Below are 16,244 nucleotides of genomic sequence, written 5' to 3' on the forward strand. Positions count from 1 at the left end.
AAAACAACAGTAGCAATAACATATATTAATAAACTGATTAATTTAATGTACAAGTTCTGCAGGAATGCTGGAGCTACTGTGAAAGACAATGCTTATGAACAGAGAATGGGGAAAGTGAGCTGCAGCTTCAGGGTGACCACTATGTATCTATGATATGAGTGTCATGCTTATATAAAATAATTGTTTTTTTTCTCTGGTACATAAAGTCCTTTTTGACATTGCAAGATGGTAAGGAAGAAACACAGAATAAAATGACTGTGAAGCCAATTTTTGTACTTAAACATTTATAGCAGTCTATCACAATAATGCAGTCTTTGATAGCAATAGAATACTGCAATCCTTCCATTGTGAACGACGTTTGTGTTTTTATATTTTAGCAGGCATGTGTGCTTTTGAAGGTATAACAGCAAAGAATAAATGGCAAAGGATGAAACACTTTCCTACTATGTGCCTAGTGATGACAACAATCACATCAAGGTTAGCTGTGGCAAAGGCCAAATGCAGTCCCATTTTCCCCTTGAATAAGGTACCTTAACCCCAATCGTAGAGGAGTGTGACATTTCAATTTCTAACATTCTGTTGTTGTGGCCTTGAAAAAGGTTCTCAAATTGGTGCCAATTATTGCTCAACAGAAACTATTTTTTTGCAGCTTTAGAGCTTTACAAGTTGAGATTACCAAAACTCCTTCAGCTCAGGATCCATGGCTTTGAACTCAGGCCCCAAAGGAAAAAGGACAATGCTCTGACGCACTGCAGAACCCAGTCCCTCACAGAGGTCAGAGAACCTCCGAGTTAAGCTCATACCTTTCCCTTTTGTGATGCAGTCAACCGATCTGTCATGGATGGCTGCTTCGCTAGGTTTGATGTCCATAAATGGCTTACTGCCAATGCCCATAAACACCCTCTCCTGCATCTGGAGCTCTAAAGAAGGAATTTCAACATTGATAGGGGCTGTTTTGCATTTTATTAAAACATAAGTTTAAAAAAACTGACGAATAGGAACAATTTCCAAGCTCTCAAGAGTGATGTAACGAGACGTTACTTGCAACTAACAGCACAGTCCATGCCAATTAGTGGACATCCTGTTAATGGGAGAGTTAAACAAGGCACCAATTCCTATTCCAATATCAACCCAGTTGCTTTAATGTAAGAGTTTAGACTATGATTTCTGCTCAGAGATGATTCACAGCCAATGCCACAACAGACCTATGACTAAATTTGCAGGTGAAAGTACTTCAGACAAAAGCGATAGAACTTAATTTGCTTGAAATTAAAGACTGCTGGAGTAAATTTTCCTCTACTGGTGAATGTTAAAGAAAAAAATCACTTTACAGTCACACCAACCTTTCACCAATATTAACAAACGGAGAAGTGCCCCCTTCCGTGGTCCAATTAATTATGTTTAAAATATTTTGGCCTGGAGTTTCCACCCGATTTTTTTCGGCAAAATTCACCTCATATCGTTGTAACTGGCGCGAAAAATCACGGAATTCCAAGTGTACATTGCGTTCAGTGTTCGAGTTTCCATGATCTTTTGCGCTAGTTTTAAAAAAAATAGGTACTGCCCACAAAACTGGCCATGCCCCAGGGTGAATTAATCATCATTGGGAGTTTCCGTTAATTATGCTCATTTGTGGGCCTTCGAGCAGGCTCCAAATATTAAGCTGGTTCTTTTGGGAGCAAAGACACTAATCAGTAAGTTTTGATTTTTTTTTTGTTGAAATTTAACAAGGAACTAATTACTGTACCCCAATATAACTAAAAAAGTCATTTTCAGTCATTTAAAATTGGGTCACTAACAGTTGGTGGATTGACACTGTGGTATAAAATGCTTATTTTTTGTAATCAACCTATTTTTATTTGTATTAATCAAACTTTACCGAGTTATCACTCTAAAATATCACTCTTTAAGAGGAATTATTTTTAAGGTAAATTTCTTTTTTTATATATATAAAGAAAGACTTGCATTCATATAGCGCTTTTCACTGCCACCGGACATCTCAAAGTGTTTTACAGCCAATGAAGTGCTTTTGGAGTGTAGTCACTGTTGTAATGTGGGAAACACAGCAGCCAACTTGCACACAAGCAAGCTCCCACAAAAGCAATGTGATAATGACCAAATAATCTGTTTTTATTATGTTGATTCAGGGATAAATATTGGCTAGGACAATTAATAATGTTGTAAACGCTGCCCGATTGCACTGGTTCATGGCAGATTTTGCACTCGGCAATACATAAATGAGTTTGAGTGGAAACTTGGGGGGGAAGAAAGCACTTTTCAAAATAGGCACAATTTTGGGTGCAATTTGTGCCGGAATCGCCGATTGCGCCAAAAGCAGAAACTCTAAACCAAACATTTATTCAATATTTAAACTGACCCACTGTTGTCTACAGTATTAGCATTCCAGGTCGATTTACAATCCGATTTCTCACACAGAACCATAAAAGTTTACAATGGATGAGAAGTTTTTTTGGGATCTGCATAGGCATTGTTTTATATTTATCCTTAAATATTATGAATAAAAAGTTGTCTTAGTTATTCTTGCAGAACATGTGCAAATGACCAAACAATGACAGGGGGAGGGGAGTCATATCTTAAACAGGTTATTACATTCCCCAACGTTTCCATATGGAAAGCATGCAGCATCGCTAATACCACACAATAGTCTATCTATAGTAAACAGAATCGTGGGATTCCTTGCTCTACTTTGGAATCCCATGGGAATTTATCAACGTTTAGGATGACAGTTCAGAATGGGCATGAGGAGGCCTATTACCATACTTAAATATTTTGAGTGCTGACTGAATGCTGTGCTTGAACAGTCAGTTCACACTGTCAGCACAATTATGGAAACATCAAAATCTTGTTATTTTTTTATGAAAAAGGATGGCGCATTAAATATGTCTGCTTCACTTATTGCTCTTCTGTTGATTTATGCTGCGTACAGTTCCAGTCACTGGCAATCCTCCTGTACTTTACCCACTGACTATTCTTCACACAAGCTTGGACAGTGAGTGTCAACAGGTCAATTGATCATGGCAGTATCACAACCAAGTTTAATCCTGTAACTCTCTTGACAGCCCCACATCAGCACTTTCAGTAGACTTCACTAGGTTGCAATTAAAATTGACAACTTGGCTGATTTTCCCTCGGCATCTATCCATGAGACCCTGAGGCTAACTGTCAAATCTCTACTGCCCAGTTAAACCAGCTAACTTGACCCCAAGTTAGCCAACTGAACCATCAATGGAGCTCTATTAAACAAATTATAAACAGCATTCAGAGCTTCTCCCTGAAGGGGCAAACACTACAGCAGCAACAACTTGCATTTATATAGCGCCTTTAAACATAGTAAAAAGGTCCAAAGGCACTTCACAGGAGTGTTATCAGACAACATTTGACACCTAGTCACATAAGGAGATATTAGGACAGGTAACCAAAAGCTTGATCAAAGAGGTAGTTTATAAGGAGAGGCTTAAAGGAGGAGAGGTAGAGAGGGGGAGAGGTTTAGGGAGGGAATTCCAGAGCTTTGGGCCTAGGTAGCTGAAGGCACAGCTGCCAGTGGTGGAGTAATGAAAATGGGGGACGGGCAATAGGCCAGAATTGGAGATAAAAGAAGACCATCTAAACCTGATTGATAAGATTAGACAGCATGCTCTGTAAACACTCTGAAAAGGAGTAAATATTTTTTTAAATTGTTAAAATGAATTCAAAATGTTTCAAAGTGCTGTTAGAGATCATTCAAATTGCCATGTCACCACAAAGAGCGAAAGACACAATGCTTTCAGTAAGAGCCACTTAAAGTGACAATGTTCCCTTATTATATTACTACTTCGTGCAACTGAAATAAGAGTCTTGTGTGGTTGTTTCAGTATGCTATTTTTTCCTCCAGACATTGATCACAAAAGATTCACAATGACTGAACAAGCTCGATTCAATAAAACCAAATTTACGTTTGACAAGATCTGTAGTCACACCCAGTATCTGGCTTTTACTATCTATGAATTTCAGAATGTAGCTTGTTAAGAATAATGGTAATTGATGTGAATACTGAAACAGGAACAGTAGACACCATGCTGGCCCTCTACATATTGTTGGAAATATCTGCAAGAGACTAAATTATCTATTCACCAAAAAAAACATAATTTTTTCTACCAGTCATGTGACTAACATCTTGCTATTGATAATCACTAAAGCATGTATCTTGTGCTCTATGACATCACACCAAAATGCGTTCAAGAAATCGCCTAAGTACCAATCAAACATTTTACAATGGTATAGAGGCACAAAGCAATACAAATAAAATTAATATAAATAGGAGAGTTTGAACTTAAGCCCAAGATTATTATAGGCCAAGCAGCATTCTCCTACTTATCTATTAATTCTTGTTAATTTACTGACCCCTGTTCCTCAGAGCTTGGTTCCACAGTATCTTCTCCAAGTCACCTATCCAGGCCTGTTTTATCTCGGGAGTTGGAGCATGCAAGACATAAGTATCCTGGGATTTCTGTCTTCTGAACCAAATTTCAAAACGTAGCCCACTTTCACCAGAGTTATGTGTCATTCCAATTTCAGAAGTCTGAAATGCAAAATAATAAGATATAACACACAATCGGTCAATATTAATTGAGTCAATCACACCGCAGTGGATTTTAGTTTGCTTTGCATGTCATAATCGCTTCGAAGCTCATTGCATACTTGCCCATCTTTGAAACAGAAACAGCATGTGTCACATTTGTTCTATAGATCTAACATAATACTACATATTCCTGACATATAATATATAGCACACATCTACCACACACCAAAAATCAGCTTCAAGGCATCGTGTTACAAAGTGTCATTTTTTTTACAAATGCAAAACAATCTTATATCAAAATAAAGGCTGTTATTTCATGCTGAGTCCTTTGGACCTGGAGGCAGACATTTAGAAGCAGCAATAATAGCCCTCTAATTGGTCTCAAATTTCCATAGTTAGACCATTCCCCCACACATAGTATGAGCAGAGGTCAGGTTGGGCAAAACTCTCTATTAGCAGCTGAACATCACAACTATGTCCCAACCTATAAATGAGCAACGGTACAGGACACCTGTTAGTTAATAAATATCCCTGTTGTATGTAGCTGCATATAATTTGGCATTAGAACCCTAATATATATTTAATTTTGCTAAGCATAAAGAGTGATCCAAACAGGGATTTGATCTGATCCATAATTCACTGTTGAGTAAAAAAATCAGTGCACTTAATTCACCTGCTATGGTGACAGGTCCAAGAAGTAGTTCACATTTCCTCCTAAAATTATCTTTAATACTCATTACATCACCGTAGCAGTTTGCTCAAACTGACATTAATTGCCTCCTTCCCGATTCCACAGCATGAGTCGCATTAACAAGTTCTGTTAGCGGTATGGTACCATTCTACACTGTTTTTTAAATTTATGCTATGAAGGCTGGGATTGTCCTGCCTCCTAATAACATTCTATTGCTATTTCTCACTGGGAAAGAGAGGGAGAGGAACAATGTGTGATTTTTTTTTAAGAAAAGTAGTTTGGGTTAAAAATAGTCCTCAGTTGGGATTGGATTGGAATATGCTGCATCATTTCCAATGGAGGCAGAAATTGAAATAAAAACACATGTATATATATATATATATATATAAATTAATATATTCAAATTGTTTCATCTATGTGTGTGCAGATAGAATTCAGATAGCATGCTTTGTACAAATACATAACACTCTTAAAGTGATGGATGTTTTCCACCTACACTTCTGTCCTACAACCTGAGACTGACAAATATAATCTAATCTGCAAAATTCCCTGAGCAAAAAGCAATTAAACTCTCACTGACCTGGGCCTATGTTTGCTTAACATTAAAACTTGTGGCCTTACAAGAAGAATACTTTGCATATTTCATGTTATTACACTGCATGTGTGTTATTATGAGCAATGCATGGAAGATATGCTAATATGTGCTCTTTTGCATAGTGAAGGTCCATCAGGATGCAGATGTCTCACACCACCTTGTTACAGCTGCAAAACCATCTTTAAAAATTGAGAAAGTCAATGATTGACCTAATGCCTGAAATTGACAGGCACCTTGCAGTCTACAATTAAAGTCTGATTGATCTCAATCTCTGATTACCTACCAGCAATTAAACTTAATCGCAATGGTTCTATCTTAGCAAAAGAATGATATAATCTGCAGTATATGCTATAAAACATATCTTTCAACTTCTCGTGTGAAAAGGCAAGAAAGATCTGTCAATATTAACAAATTAGAATTTTACCGCACTAAATGCAATATGCTTACATTCTTTAAAAGCAAATTAACTACTTAATCAAAATAGTTTTTTTTCAGACAGAGATTCTTTAAAGTCCCAGCACCAGACACTCTAGGGAGAATAGGTTGCGTACAAGAATAGATAAGCATGACATTAGTAGTATTGCTACTAACAGCATAATTTTAGCTTGCTAATTCAAGCTTTCATGCTAATATATTGAACAAGCTGCCTATATGTTCTAGTTAATTCATATGGATAACTTTTCAGTATTCTTGCATAGTTTGAATGAACAATTTAAATGTTCTACCAACTGCTAGATTCAAAAGTTCCCAACTGGGACTCTCGACAGGTTATATAAAGTCTGTCACCCCCCCCCCCCCCAAAGCACAGAATAGCAAAGAAAATTTAAAAACTAGAAAATGCTTACTGTACCTTAAAAGACTGTTTGTAAATGTAGATGTCATTGCTTCCTTCTGTCTTCTTGGTCTTGCTGAAGAGTATAAGATCCTCAAAGAGGAAGATGTGTCTATACAATTTCTTTCGTCCATACCATACAACAAATTCATCTTGACGTAACAATTGGCCCTGTTCCTTTAGGTTCACCTAGGAACAAGATGCTTCTCATTAGTATTCTGATTTGCTCTGTGCATTGCTGCAGGAATTGATTAACTTAAAGCATAAAATGGAGGCCATTTTATTGTATAGTCTGCAGTATTTTTTTTTCAATTTGCTCTTATACTGAATCAACTAATTTAAAATGTGGATAAATTGGACAATTGACAGCGTGGTGCGATTTCAAAATGGTACAATAATCTAGTAAAATAACTTCGAGCAAGTTTGAGAATATATAAAGGTGTGTTCGGTGGTTTAAATGCTAAAAGAAATTCATTGGAACTTCCTATGGATCGACGACTGTGCAGTCTCTGGTGTGGTACAGAAATTAACAGATCAAGAAGGTTCCAGGTTTGCACCCTGGTCTGTGCCGGGTTAGTTGACATCCGCTGGAAAGCACACAACAGATCCCAAAGCCCCCAAGAAGAGTAGTTAGCTATGCTTCTCACTCCTGATCATTGCTCATTGACTCAGAGTGGAAAGTGCTCAGATGTGCCTACAGGGTGAGGAGAAGATTAAGTTTGGCTGTGACACCCTCACAGCTGAATAGTACACCAATCCACTTACTGTCATGTCTCATATGTGAAGAATGGCTACATGGACAATGTGGTAGACCTTAGTATGTGTCAGTGCCTTCAACCTATTGCAGCAAATAGTGGAAACATGTGAGGTGACAACTCAAAATACACCATCCCACCTGAATAACCATATTGCACCCTTGTTTTTGTTAGCAAATCAGACATTTTATAATTTTGAAATACGGAGGAATTTATCATTCATAAAACTGCAGAGAAAGTGATAAAAATGTTGTAATTTTCATGGTGCCAATTATTTTCCTAATTGAATATGTAATTTAAAAAATCAGGAAATCAGAATTTTTTTTAAAAAAGAGTAAAAAGCTTCACCATCCTAAAGTGAATCTAGACTTACATCGCACTCCTGTATATCGTCCATAGCAAGCAGGTCATTTCCACGGCGGAGCTGGAAACACACGATCTCATGGGCTGACTGGAGTTCCTTGCACTCTTTCTCCTGGGCTGTGCTGCATTCTTTGAACATATCCCTCAGGAGTAAGTTATATTTGCTGATTCTCTGAATAGGTTTCAATAGGTAGGATGCCAGGTCCATCTTGTCGCCTAATTCCAGCTGTTTGGCCTGTGCCAAGAAAAAGGAAATGGGATTAAACCGTTTCACTGCTGAATTTACCAGTGCCACTCTTCAGGTATAAACCTGCATGACTCTTGAATTCTGCCATGGCAGATAATACTGTCAACATTTGAATATCCAACTAGTGAATTTTATTAATGCTATAATATTTTAAGTTTTGCAATGATGTAATGGAAAATGTATTCCATTGTATTCTTGCAGGTTCCCCATTTTAAGGAAAATTGAGTGGGATTGATCATGATATCCCCACACCTCATGCTCACAATCTTGGGCTAAATTCTATAAATTGTAGACATATTTTGTCATTATACAAGTAAATAACATATTTAAGCTCTCTGCTCGCTTATTCACCACTGTATATATCATCAGATGAGTATTGTAAAATAAAGTGCAGACAATATTAATTCAGTGTCTTTAGAAAACATTTTACTACCTTACCAATCTCCTCTGATCACTGAAAACGTGGAATATTGCCATCACAATTCAAGTATCTGTACATAGCATCCTAGATTATTATCTTTCTCATTGCCTTCCTTTTTAATGAAGAAGGGAGGGAATAGCCACAGCATGTAAAATGCCATGAGGCATTTCTCAGAGATGGGATGAAATGCTTTATGGTGCCAGTCTTTTTCCCTCATCAATATATTGTGGTGTGTTACCCTCCCCCAACCTTCTGGAATGCCAATGCACCGACACAAAATTGAAAAATCTGGTGTGAAGAAAGCTCTGAAAAGAAAATTAGCAAAACTGCACATCAAACCTGTCTTCAGAACTTCGCATAATCACGTGTCAAAAGCTGAACAAGTAATCAAGGAGAAATTTACAAAGTCCTTTCCCACAATTCGCAAGTCATTCCCAGACTGCCATCAGATACATTCTACCATCTAGTTTCAGCATGGCATTAGCAGAGCTCTGGGAGCAGACTTCCTGCCTACACTTTTCGATGGGACATGATCAGTAGAGGTGTTGCATGCCTTAAGGAAAGGTGGAAGGAATAATTTGAAAAGAATGGAAAGTTACATTCAGCATTGCTTCTTCATTTGCTGAACCAGAAGCCTCATAAAAGTCCAAAGTGAAATACATTTTTGTCGTCTTATCTCAGATGCTCAATGGCTGTGTTAAGCTGATGGTATAGGAAGTGCTCCTGTTACTTGTTACTGGGATACCATAGAGAGATTGAGGGAAGTTTAGTCTACATCTGGCTTGTGGGGGGAAGAGGGGGGTGGGGGGGCCGAAGAGGAAATTCTACTTTTTTTCTCCTGTGTTTTAGGTGTAAAATTGACGTTAGGGAGGCAAATTCTGTCTCTACAGTTACAAAATCTCCCCCGGAGGTGTGCCAGTCGCCATTTTGGATTATGCAACATTTAGTCGACCCGGGCGGCTGCCTGAAAGCAGTCTGATTAATACAAGGGTCCTGCACCTGTCTGAGGATAATTGAACTACATACCCTGAAGAAGCTGTTGCCATGGCTGCTGAGTAGGAAATCAGATTGTGGTTTGTTCTTGCTGTACAATGCATAAAGCCCAAACTGGTCCTCCTACAGAAAGAGGAAGATAACAACTCTTTGTTAAGATTGAAGCAGTCTCTTTTTGATTCATTTATTATATTTAGCATTCAGTTCTCAATTCTATATGCAGCATTTACAACAGTTTATTTTAAACAGAGCTTTATTTTTAATCTTTATTTTTCAGAATGTGGAAGGATTAGTTGTTCAAGGCAAGAGTCACTTCATAGAGGCTAATTAAGCAATATTACTACTAAAGATTTTCGGAGCCTTTTCTATTGTCAGTGTAATTGTAATTTGTTATACTGGGAAATATTCCAGAAAACTGAGCTAATATGACATCCCAGCCACAACAAGAGAAAGAGACACACATAAGCCAAAATAAAACTAAAATATTGAAGGAAAAGAGAGAGTTGAAGCAATAGCGGTAATGCATTTAAACGGAGGCTTGATATGTATTTGAGGGAGAAGAGAATTGAGGGATACAGGAGTAGGGTGGAGAGAGGGAGATAGAATTAGAAAGTGGGAGATAATTTTTATGCCAATAAGTAAGGCCAAGGGAGATCAACTAGTATACAGAGGGCCCAAGTTTCCGCCCTCTGGGAAAACGGCGCATCTCCATAAGGTGCGTCGACTTTCTGGAATACAAAGGGCGCCGAAAACTTACCTTGTGATTCTCAGGACATCTTCGTGCTCGGCGTGGTGCAGCACAAGGGGTCGGGGGCGGAGCCAGGTCCCGGCGCTGAAAACAGTGCCGGGACCTCTGCACATGCGCGCTAGAGTGTGCGCGCATGTGCAGTAGCTCCTCGCCCCCAAGGCTGCGTGGGAGGGGCCCGACCCTAGCCCTGGCCGAATGGGCTCCCCGAGGCAAGATCAGACTCGGACCACCCTCCCGTTCAGACTTCCCCCCCACCCTCTCCCCTCATCTCCCCCCGTCTTCTCCCCCCTCCCTCTTCTCCCTACCCCCTCCCCATCATCGGTGGGGCCCGCCTACCCGGCATCTTGCTGTGGGGGGGCGCCCACCCGAAATGTCGGTGGTGGCGGCCCAGCCTGGCTCATTCAGCCTCTCCCCCCCTCTCCTCCCTCCCTCCCCTGTCCTCTCCCTCCCTCCCTCCCTCCCCTCTCCTATCCCTCCCTCTCCCCTCCTCACCCTCCCTTCCTCCTCCTCTCCCTCCCTCCTCCCTCCCCCTCTTTTCCCTCCCCCTCCCGCCTCCTCCCCCTCTCCTCTCCTCTCCCTCCTCCTCTCTCTCCTGCCCCTGCTCTCCCTCCCTCCCTCCCTCCTCTCCCCCTCCTCCCCCTCCCTCCCTTGCCCCTGTCTCTCCCCCCCTCGCTGTCAGAATCACAGACATTGACAGAGACAGAGAGAGACAGATACTGACAGAGACAGAGAGAGAGAGACACTGGGGGGGTTGGGTGGGGGTCGGGGGAGCCCATCCCAGCACGCTGTTGGAGGGCTCCCGGTGCTGCAATAGGTGAGTAGAAATCATTTTTTATTCGTTGATTGATTTTTTATTTTTTTTTTATTTTTTATTGTTTTATTTTTTTTGATTGATTTATTGATTTATTTTATCATTTATTGATACATCCTTACTATACAGTATAAATGCACACAAGGCCCATACTTGAGAGAAGGTCACTGTGTGGCCAGTTGCCTTTATTACCAAGACCTCAAGAGGTTGAAGGTGGGTGGAGCTTCCCCTTTTATACTGGAAAGTCCAGGTTAGGAGTGCCACCCACAAGTTCGCCCCCACTCTGGTCAATGTTCTCAAGGTGTACAACTTAGGTCAGCTTATACATGGGTTACAATGATAGTTGAATACATGACATCACCTCCCCCACAAAGTCTTATTGGGATCACAGGTTAAGTCTCTCTGGTGGTTTACGCGCTCTTGGAGAGCGCCTGAGTTGGGGCTCCGGGTGTTGGGCGCTGGCCTGAGTGTCTGCTGTTTGCAGTGCCTCAGGCCTGTCCGGACTGCCCAGTGACTGCGCTCTCCTCCACTTGGTTCCAGTGTTCGGTCACCTGTGGTGGAGTAAACTCTACGTCGTGTTCTTCCTCTGCTTCTTCTATGGGGTTGCTGAACCTCCTTTTAGTTTGATCCACATGTTTGCGGCAGATTTGTCCATTGGTAAGTTTAACTACCAAACCCTATTCCCCTCTTTGGCAATCACAGTGCTTGCAAGCCATTTGGGCCCTGCAGCGTAATTAAGGACAAAAACAGAGTCATTGACATCAATACATCGCGCCCATGCATTCCTGTCATGGTAGTCACATCGTGACTGATGCCTGCTCTCAACAATTTCTTTCATGTTGGGGTGTATGAGGGATAACCTGGTTTTGAGCATCCTTTTCATTAGCAGCTCTGCGGGTGGAATCCCCGTGAACGAGTCTAGTCGGGATCTATTGGCCAACAGGAGGTGTGATAAGCGGTTTTGTAGGCAACCCCCTTGGATTCTGAGCATCCCCTGTTTGATTATCTGCACTGCTCGTTCCGCCTGGCCGGTTGAGGCCGGCTTGAAAAGTGCCGTACTGACATGGTTGATTCCATTGCCTGTCATGAAGTCCTGGAATTCAGTGCTTGTGAAGCACGGTCCATTGTCGCTGACCAAGATGTCGGTAGACCATGGGCGGCGAACATTGCCCGTAGACTTTCTACCGTAGCAGAGGATGTACTTGAATTTAAAATGACACACTCAATCCATTTGGAGTAGGCATCTACTACAACCAAAAACATCTTCCATGAAAGGACCTGCGTAGTCCACATGGATGCATGACCATGGCTTGGCGGGCTTCCCTGGGTGCGTTGCCCAGCTGAGCAAACGTGTTGCACCTGCGAACACAAAGTTCCAGGTCTGCATCTGTCCCTGGCCACCAAACATGTGACCTGGCAATTGCCTTCATCATGACAATGTCCGGGTGCTCATTGTGAAGTTCTCTGATAAACACCTCTCTGCCCTTCTGGGACATGACTACTCGGTTTCCCCACAGTAGGCAATCGGCCTGAATAGAGAGTTCATCCCTGCGCCTATGAAATGGTTTAAACTCCTCAGGGCATGCCCTGTACGTGGCTGCCCAGTCCCCATTCAGGACACATTTCTTAACTAAAGACAGTAGCAGGTCTTTATTTGTCCAGACTTTAATCTGACGGGCTGTCACAGGTGAGCCTTCGCTTTCGAAAGCTTCAACAGCTATGACCATCTCAGCATCATGCTCGGTTGCCCCCTCAGTGGTGACTCGTGGGAGCCTGCTGAGTGCATCGGCGCAGTTTTCAGTGCCCGGTCTGTGCCGAATTGTGTAGTCATAGGCAGCTAACATAAGTTCCTACCTCTGTATGCGGGCCGATGCATTCGCATTTATGGCCTTGTTGTCGGCCAAAAGGGACGTTAGGAGTTTGTGATCTGTCTCCAGCTCAAATTTCCTGCCAAACAGTTACTGGTGCATTTTTTTTACTGCATATACACATGCTAGCGCTTCCTTTTCTACCATCCCGTAGCCCCTTTCTGCCTGGGACAGACTTCTGGAGGCATAAGCTACCGGCTGTAACTCACCATTGGCATTCACATGCTGCAACAGACATCCGACCCCATAAGACGACGCATCGCACGTTAAAACTAGTTTCTTACACAAGTCATCTAACGTTAACAGTTTGTTGGAGCATAACAAATTGCGTGCTCTATCAAAAGCCCTTTCCTGGCTGTCCACCCAGACCCAATTGCGACCTTTGCATAGGAGCACGTGTAGTGGATCTAACAGCGTGCTCAATTTGGGAAGAAAGTTGCCAAAATAGTTCAGGAGCCCCAGGAACGAACGCAGCTCCATCGCGTTACAGGGTCTGGGTGCTTTCTGAATCGCTTCCTTTTTGGATGCAGTAGATCTGATCCTGTCTGCTGCTACCCTCCTCCCCAGGAATTCTACCTCTGGAGCTAAGAAAACGCACTTCGCCTTTTTCAGTTGCAGACCTACCCGGTCCAGTCTGCGTAGCGCCTCCTCCAGGTTGTGGAGGTGTTCTTCAGTATCGATACCCATGATGAGGATATCGTCTTGAAAAACCACCGTCCTTGGAATCGACTTGAGGAGGCTTTCCATATTTTGCTGAAAGATCGCGGCAGCTGAACGAATCCCAAACGGACATCTGTTACACTCAAACAACCCCTTGTGCGTCGTGATGGTGGTCAGCTTCTTCGACTCACTCACCTGCTCCTGGGTCATGTAAGCTGAGATCAGGTCCAATTTTGAAAAAGGTTTGCCAATGGATAGCGTCGCAAAGAGGTCCTCCGCTCTCGGTAGCAGGTACTGGTCTTGGAGTGACACCCGATTGATGGTGGCCTTGTAATCGCCACATATCCTGACCGACCCATCCGCCTTGAGCACCGGCACGAATGGGCTCGCCCAGTTACCGAATTCAACTGGCGAGATGATGCCTTCCCTCAGCAAGCGGTCCAATTCGCATTTTATTTTTTCCCACATCACGTACAGCACCGCTCTGGCCTTGTGGTGTACTGGCCTGGCGTCCAGGTTTATGTGAATCACGACCTTGGTCCCCATGAAAGTGCCGATGCCGGGTTGAAATAATGAGTCAAATTTGTCCAGGACCTGTGAGCATGATACTCGCTCTACAGAAGAAATTGCATTGACATCGCCCCATTTCCAGTTCATGACAGCAAGCCAACTCCTCCCCAGTAGTGCGGGACCATCCCCCGGGACAATCCAGAGTTGCAACCTGTTCTCCGAATCTTTGTGGGTCACGACTACCGTGGTGCTGCCTAGCACCGGAATGATCTCCTTTGTATATGTCCGTAGCACTGCGTCAATCGGCAATAATTTTAGCCTCCTGGCCTTGGACACCCACAACCTTTCGAACTGTTTGATACTCATCAGGGACTGGCTGGCCCCTGTGTCTAGCTCCATTAATATTGGGATGCCATTGAGGAGCACTTTCATCATTATCGGTGGCGTCCTGGTATATGAACTGTATATGTGCTCCACATGAACTCGCTGAACTTCAGCTTCCAAGCAATTTCCCCCAGTATTCATTTGGCCTCATCGGGCTTACATCAGGCCCGTCCTCCTCGTACATCAACCTGGCTGCAGGCTTCCTGCACAGACGCGCCAAGTGACCGCTGACGTTGCAGTTTCTGCAGGTATATTGCTGATACCTGCAAGCTCTGGCTGGGTGTTTACCTCCACACCTCCAGCATGAGCTGAAGGCCCCATTGTTGGAAACAAAAGGTCCATTATCAGTCGATCGTCTCTGACTGTCTCTGTAACTGTCCTTAAGCGCACCATTAACAGGTGTTGATGGCCCCATTACTGGTCGCATTGTCCATTGCGATGGCATGAATTGCCGTTCATCTAGCCATTGTCTCTGTTGAATTCCCCCTTTGGGTTCAACTGCATGCTCGGGGCATGTCCGATTGCCCTTGTCTGCCTAGAGAACTGTGTCCCGCGTTAACAATGTTGACTCCCTGGTCGTTTGCCGCATTTGAGCCAAGATTTTTGTCATACATCATTCTGGTCTCTTCCTCCCCTGAGATAATTGTCTGGGCTATCAGAGCCGCCGCTTCCAAGGTCAAGTCTTTGGTCTCAATCAGTTTCCTGAGATGAGCCCTGCGTTTGTCGGCCGAATCTTGTCCCAACCATTCCTTAGTGACAAAACTTTGCTGTAGTCTCTCAATAAAGTCGTCCCAAACTTCACCAACACAGTACCTCTCTTCTGTGCTGCTAGTGGCCATACTTGCGTGGTTTAAATCCCAGTTTTTCGTCGCCAATGATATGTCCTTACTATACAGTATAAATGCACACGAGGCCCATACTTGAGAGAAGGTCACTCTGTGACCAGTTACCTTTATTGGCAAGACCTCAAGAGGCTGAAGATGGGTGGAGCTTCCCCTTTTATACCGGAAAGTCCAGGTTAGGAGTGTCTCCCACAAGTTCGCCCCCTGTGGTCAATGTTCTCAAGGTGTACAACTTAGGTCAGCTTATACATGGGTTACAATGATACTTGAATACATGAAATTTATTATTGATGATGGCTCTTTATTTGTAAAAGTGAAGTGTTTAATGTTTGTAAACTTCCTTCCCCGCCCCCTCCCCCCATCTCTCGTTCCCTATGCCTGATTTATAAGTGTAGGCAAGGTTTTTCTGAGCGTACAAAAATCTACACTTACTCCATTCTAAGTTTTTGCTGCCTAAACTTGCAAAACAGGTGTAAGTGGCTGGACACGCGCCCTTTTGGAAAAAAAAATCTGTTCTAAAATGAAACTATTCTAACTCACTAGAACTGGCGCAAACTAAATGCTGAGAATTGCAATTTCTAAGATGCTCCATTCTAAACTAGTTGCTCCAAAGAAATAGGAGCAACTCAGGCCAAAACTTGAGCCCATAGAAACTAAGATCAAATAAATCTTGTTACCAACTCACATGTCTGAGGAAGCAGCGTCCGACTCTGATGGGGTCCCTTTCACAGCTCTCCAATTCCTTCAGGAAGTAATGGCTATGGAAATCATACAGCTTCTCCAGGTTTCCGAAGATAGTCCCTCGTTGTCCCCGCAGGTCCTGGGGGAGGTCCGCACGCTCCATCTCAGGGAAGTAGTGTGTCATGATATAACCAAGGGAACGGACGTACTCCCTCTCAGTGATTAATATCTCCTCCATAATGTGCTGAAGTTTGTTACTTGGAA

At 42.6% G+C, this 16,244-nt stretch overlaps 1 protein-coding gene across 1 annotated transcript in view; it reads right to left on the reverse strand.

Moving 5' to 3' along the window:
* LOC139277517 (pleckstrin homology domain-containing family G member 4B) overlaps positions 1–16,244 on the reverse strand; it is a 176,355-nt gene that overhangs the window by 23,596 nt on the left and 136,515 nt on the right. Inside the window, exons 15-19 of the mRNA XM_070896064.1 lie at positions 15,985–16,237; positions 9,510–9,599; positions 7,826–8,050; positions 6,716–6,886; positions 4,402–4,579 (exon numbers count right to left, since the gene is read on the reverse strand). Of these exons, the coding sequence (XP_070752165.1) occupies positions 4,402–4,579; positions 6,716–6,886; positions 7,826–8,050; positions 9,510–9,599; positions 15,985–16,237 (917 nt within the window). The remainder of the gene's footprint in view (positions 1–4,401; positions 4,580–6,715; positions 6,887–7,825; positions 8,051–9,509; positions 9,600–15,984; positions 16,238–16,244) is intronic.

This window comes from Pristiophorus japonicus, chromosome 12 (assembly GCF_044704955.1).
Source record: "Pristiophorus japonicus isolate sPriJap1 chromosome 12, sPriJap1.hap1, whole genome shotgun sequence".
Classification (NCBI taxonomy): Eukaryota; Metazoa; Chordata; class Chondrichthyes; family Pristiophoridae; genus Pristiophorus; species Pristiophorus japonicus.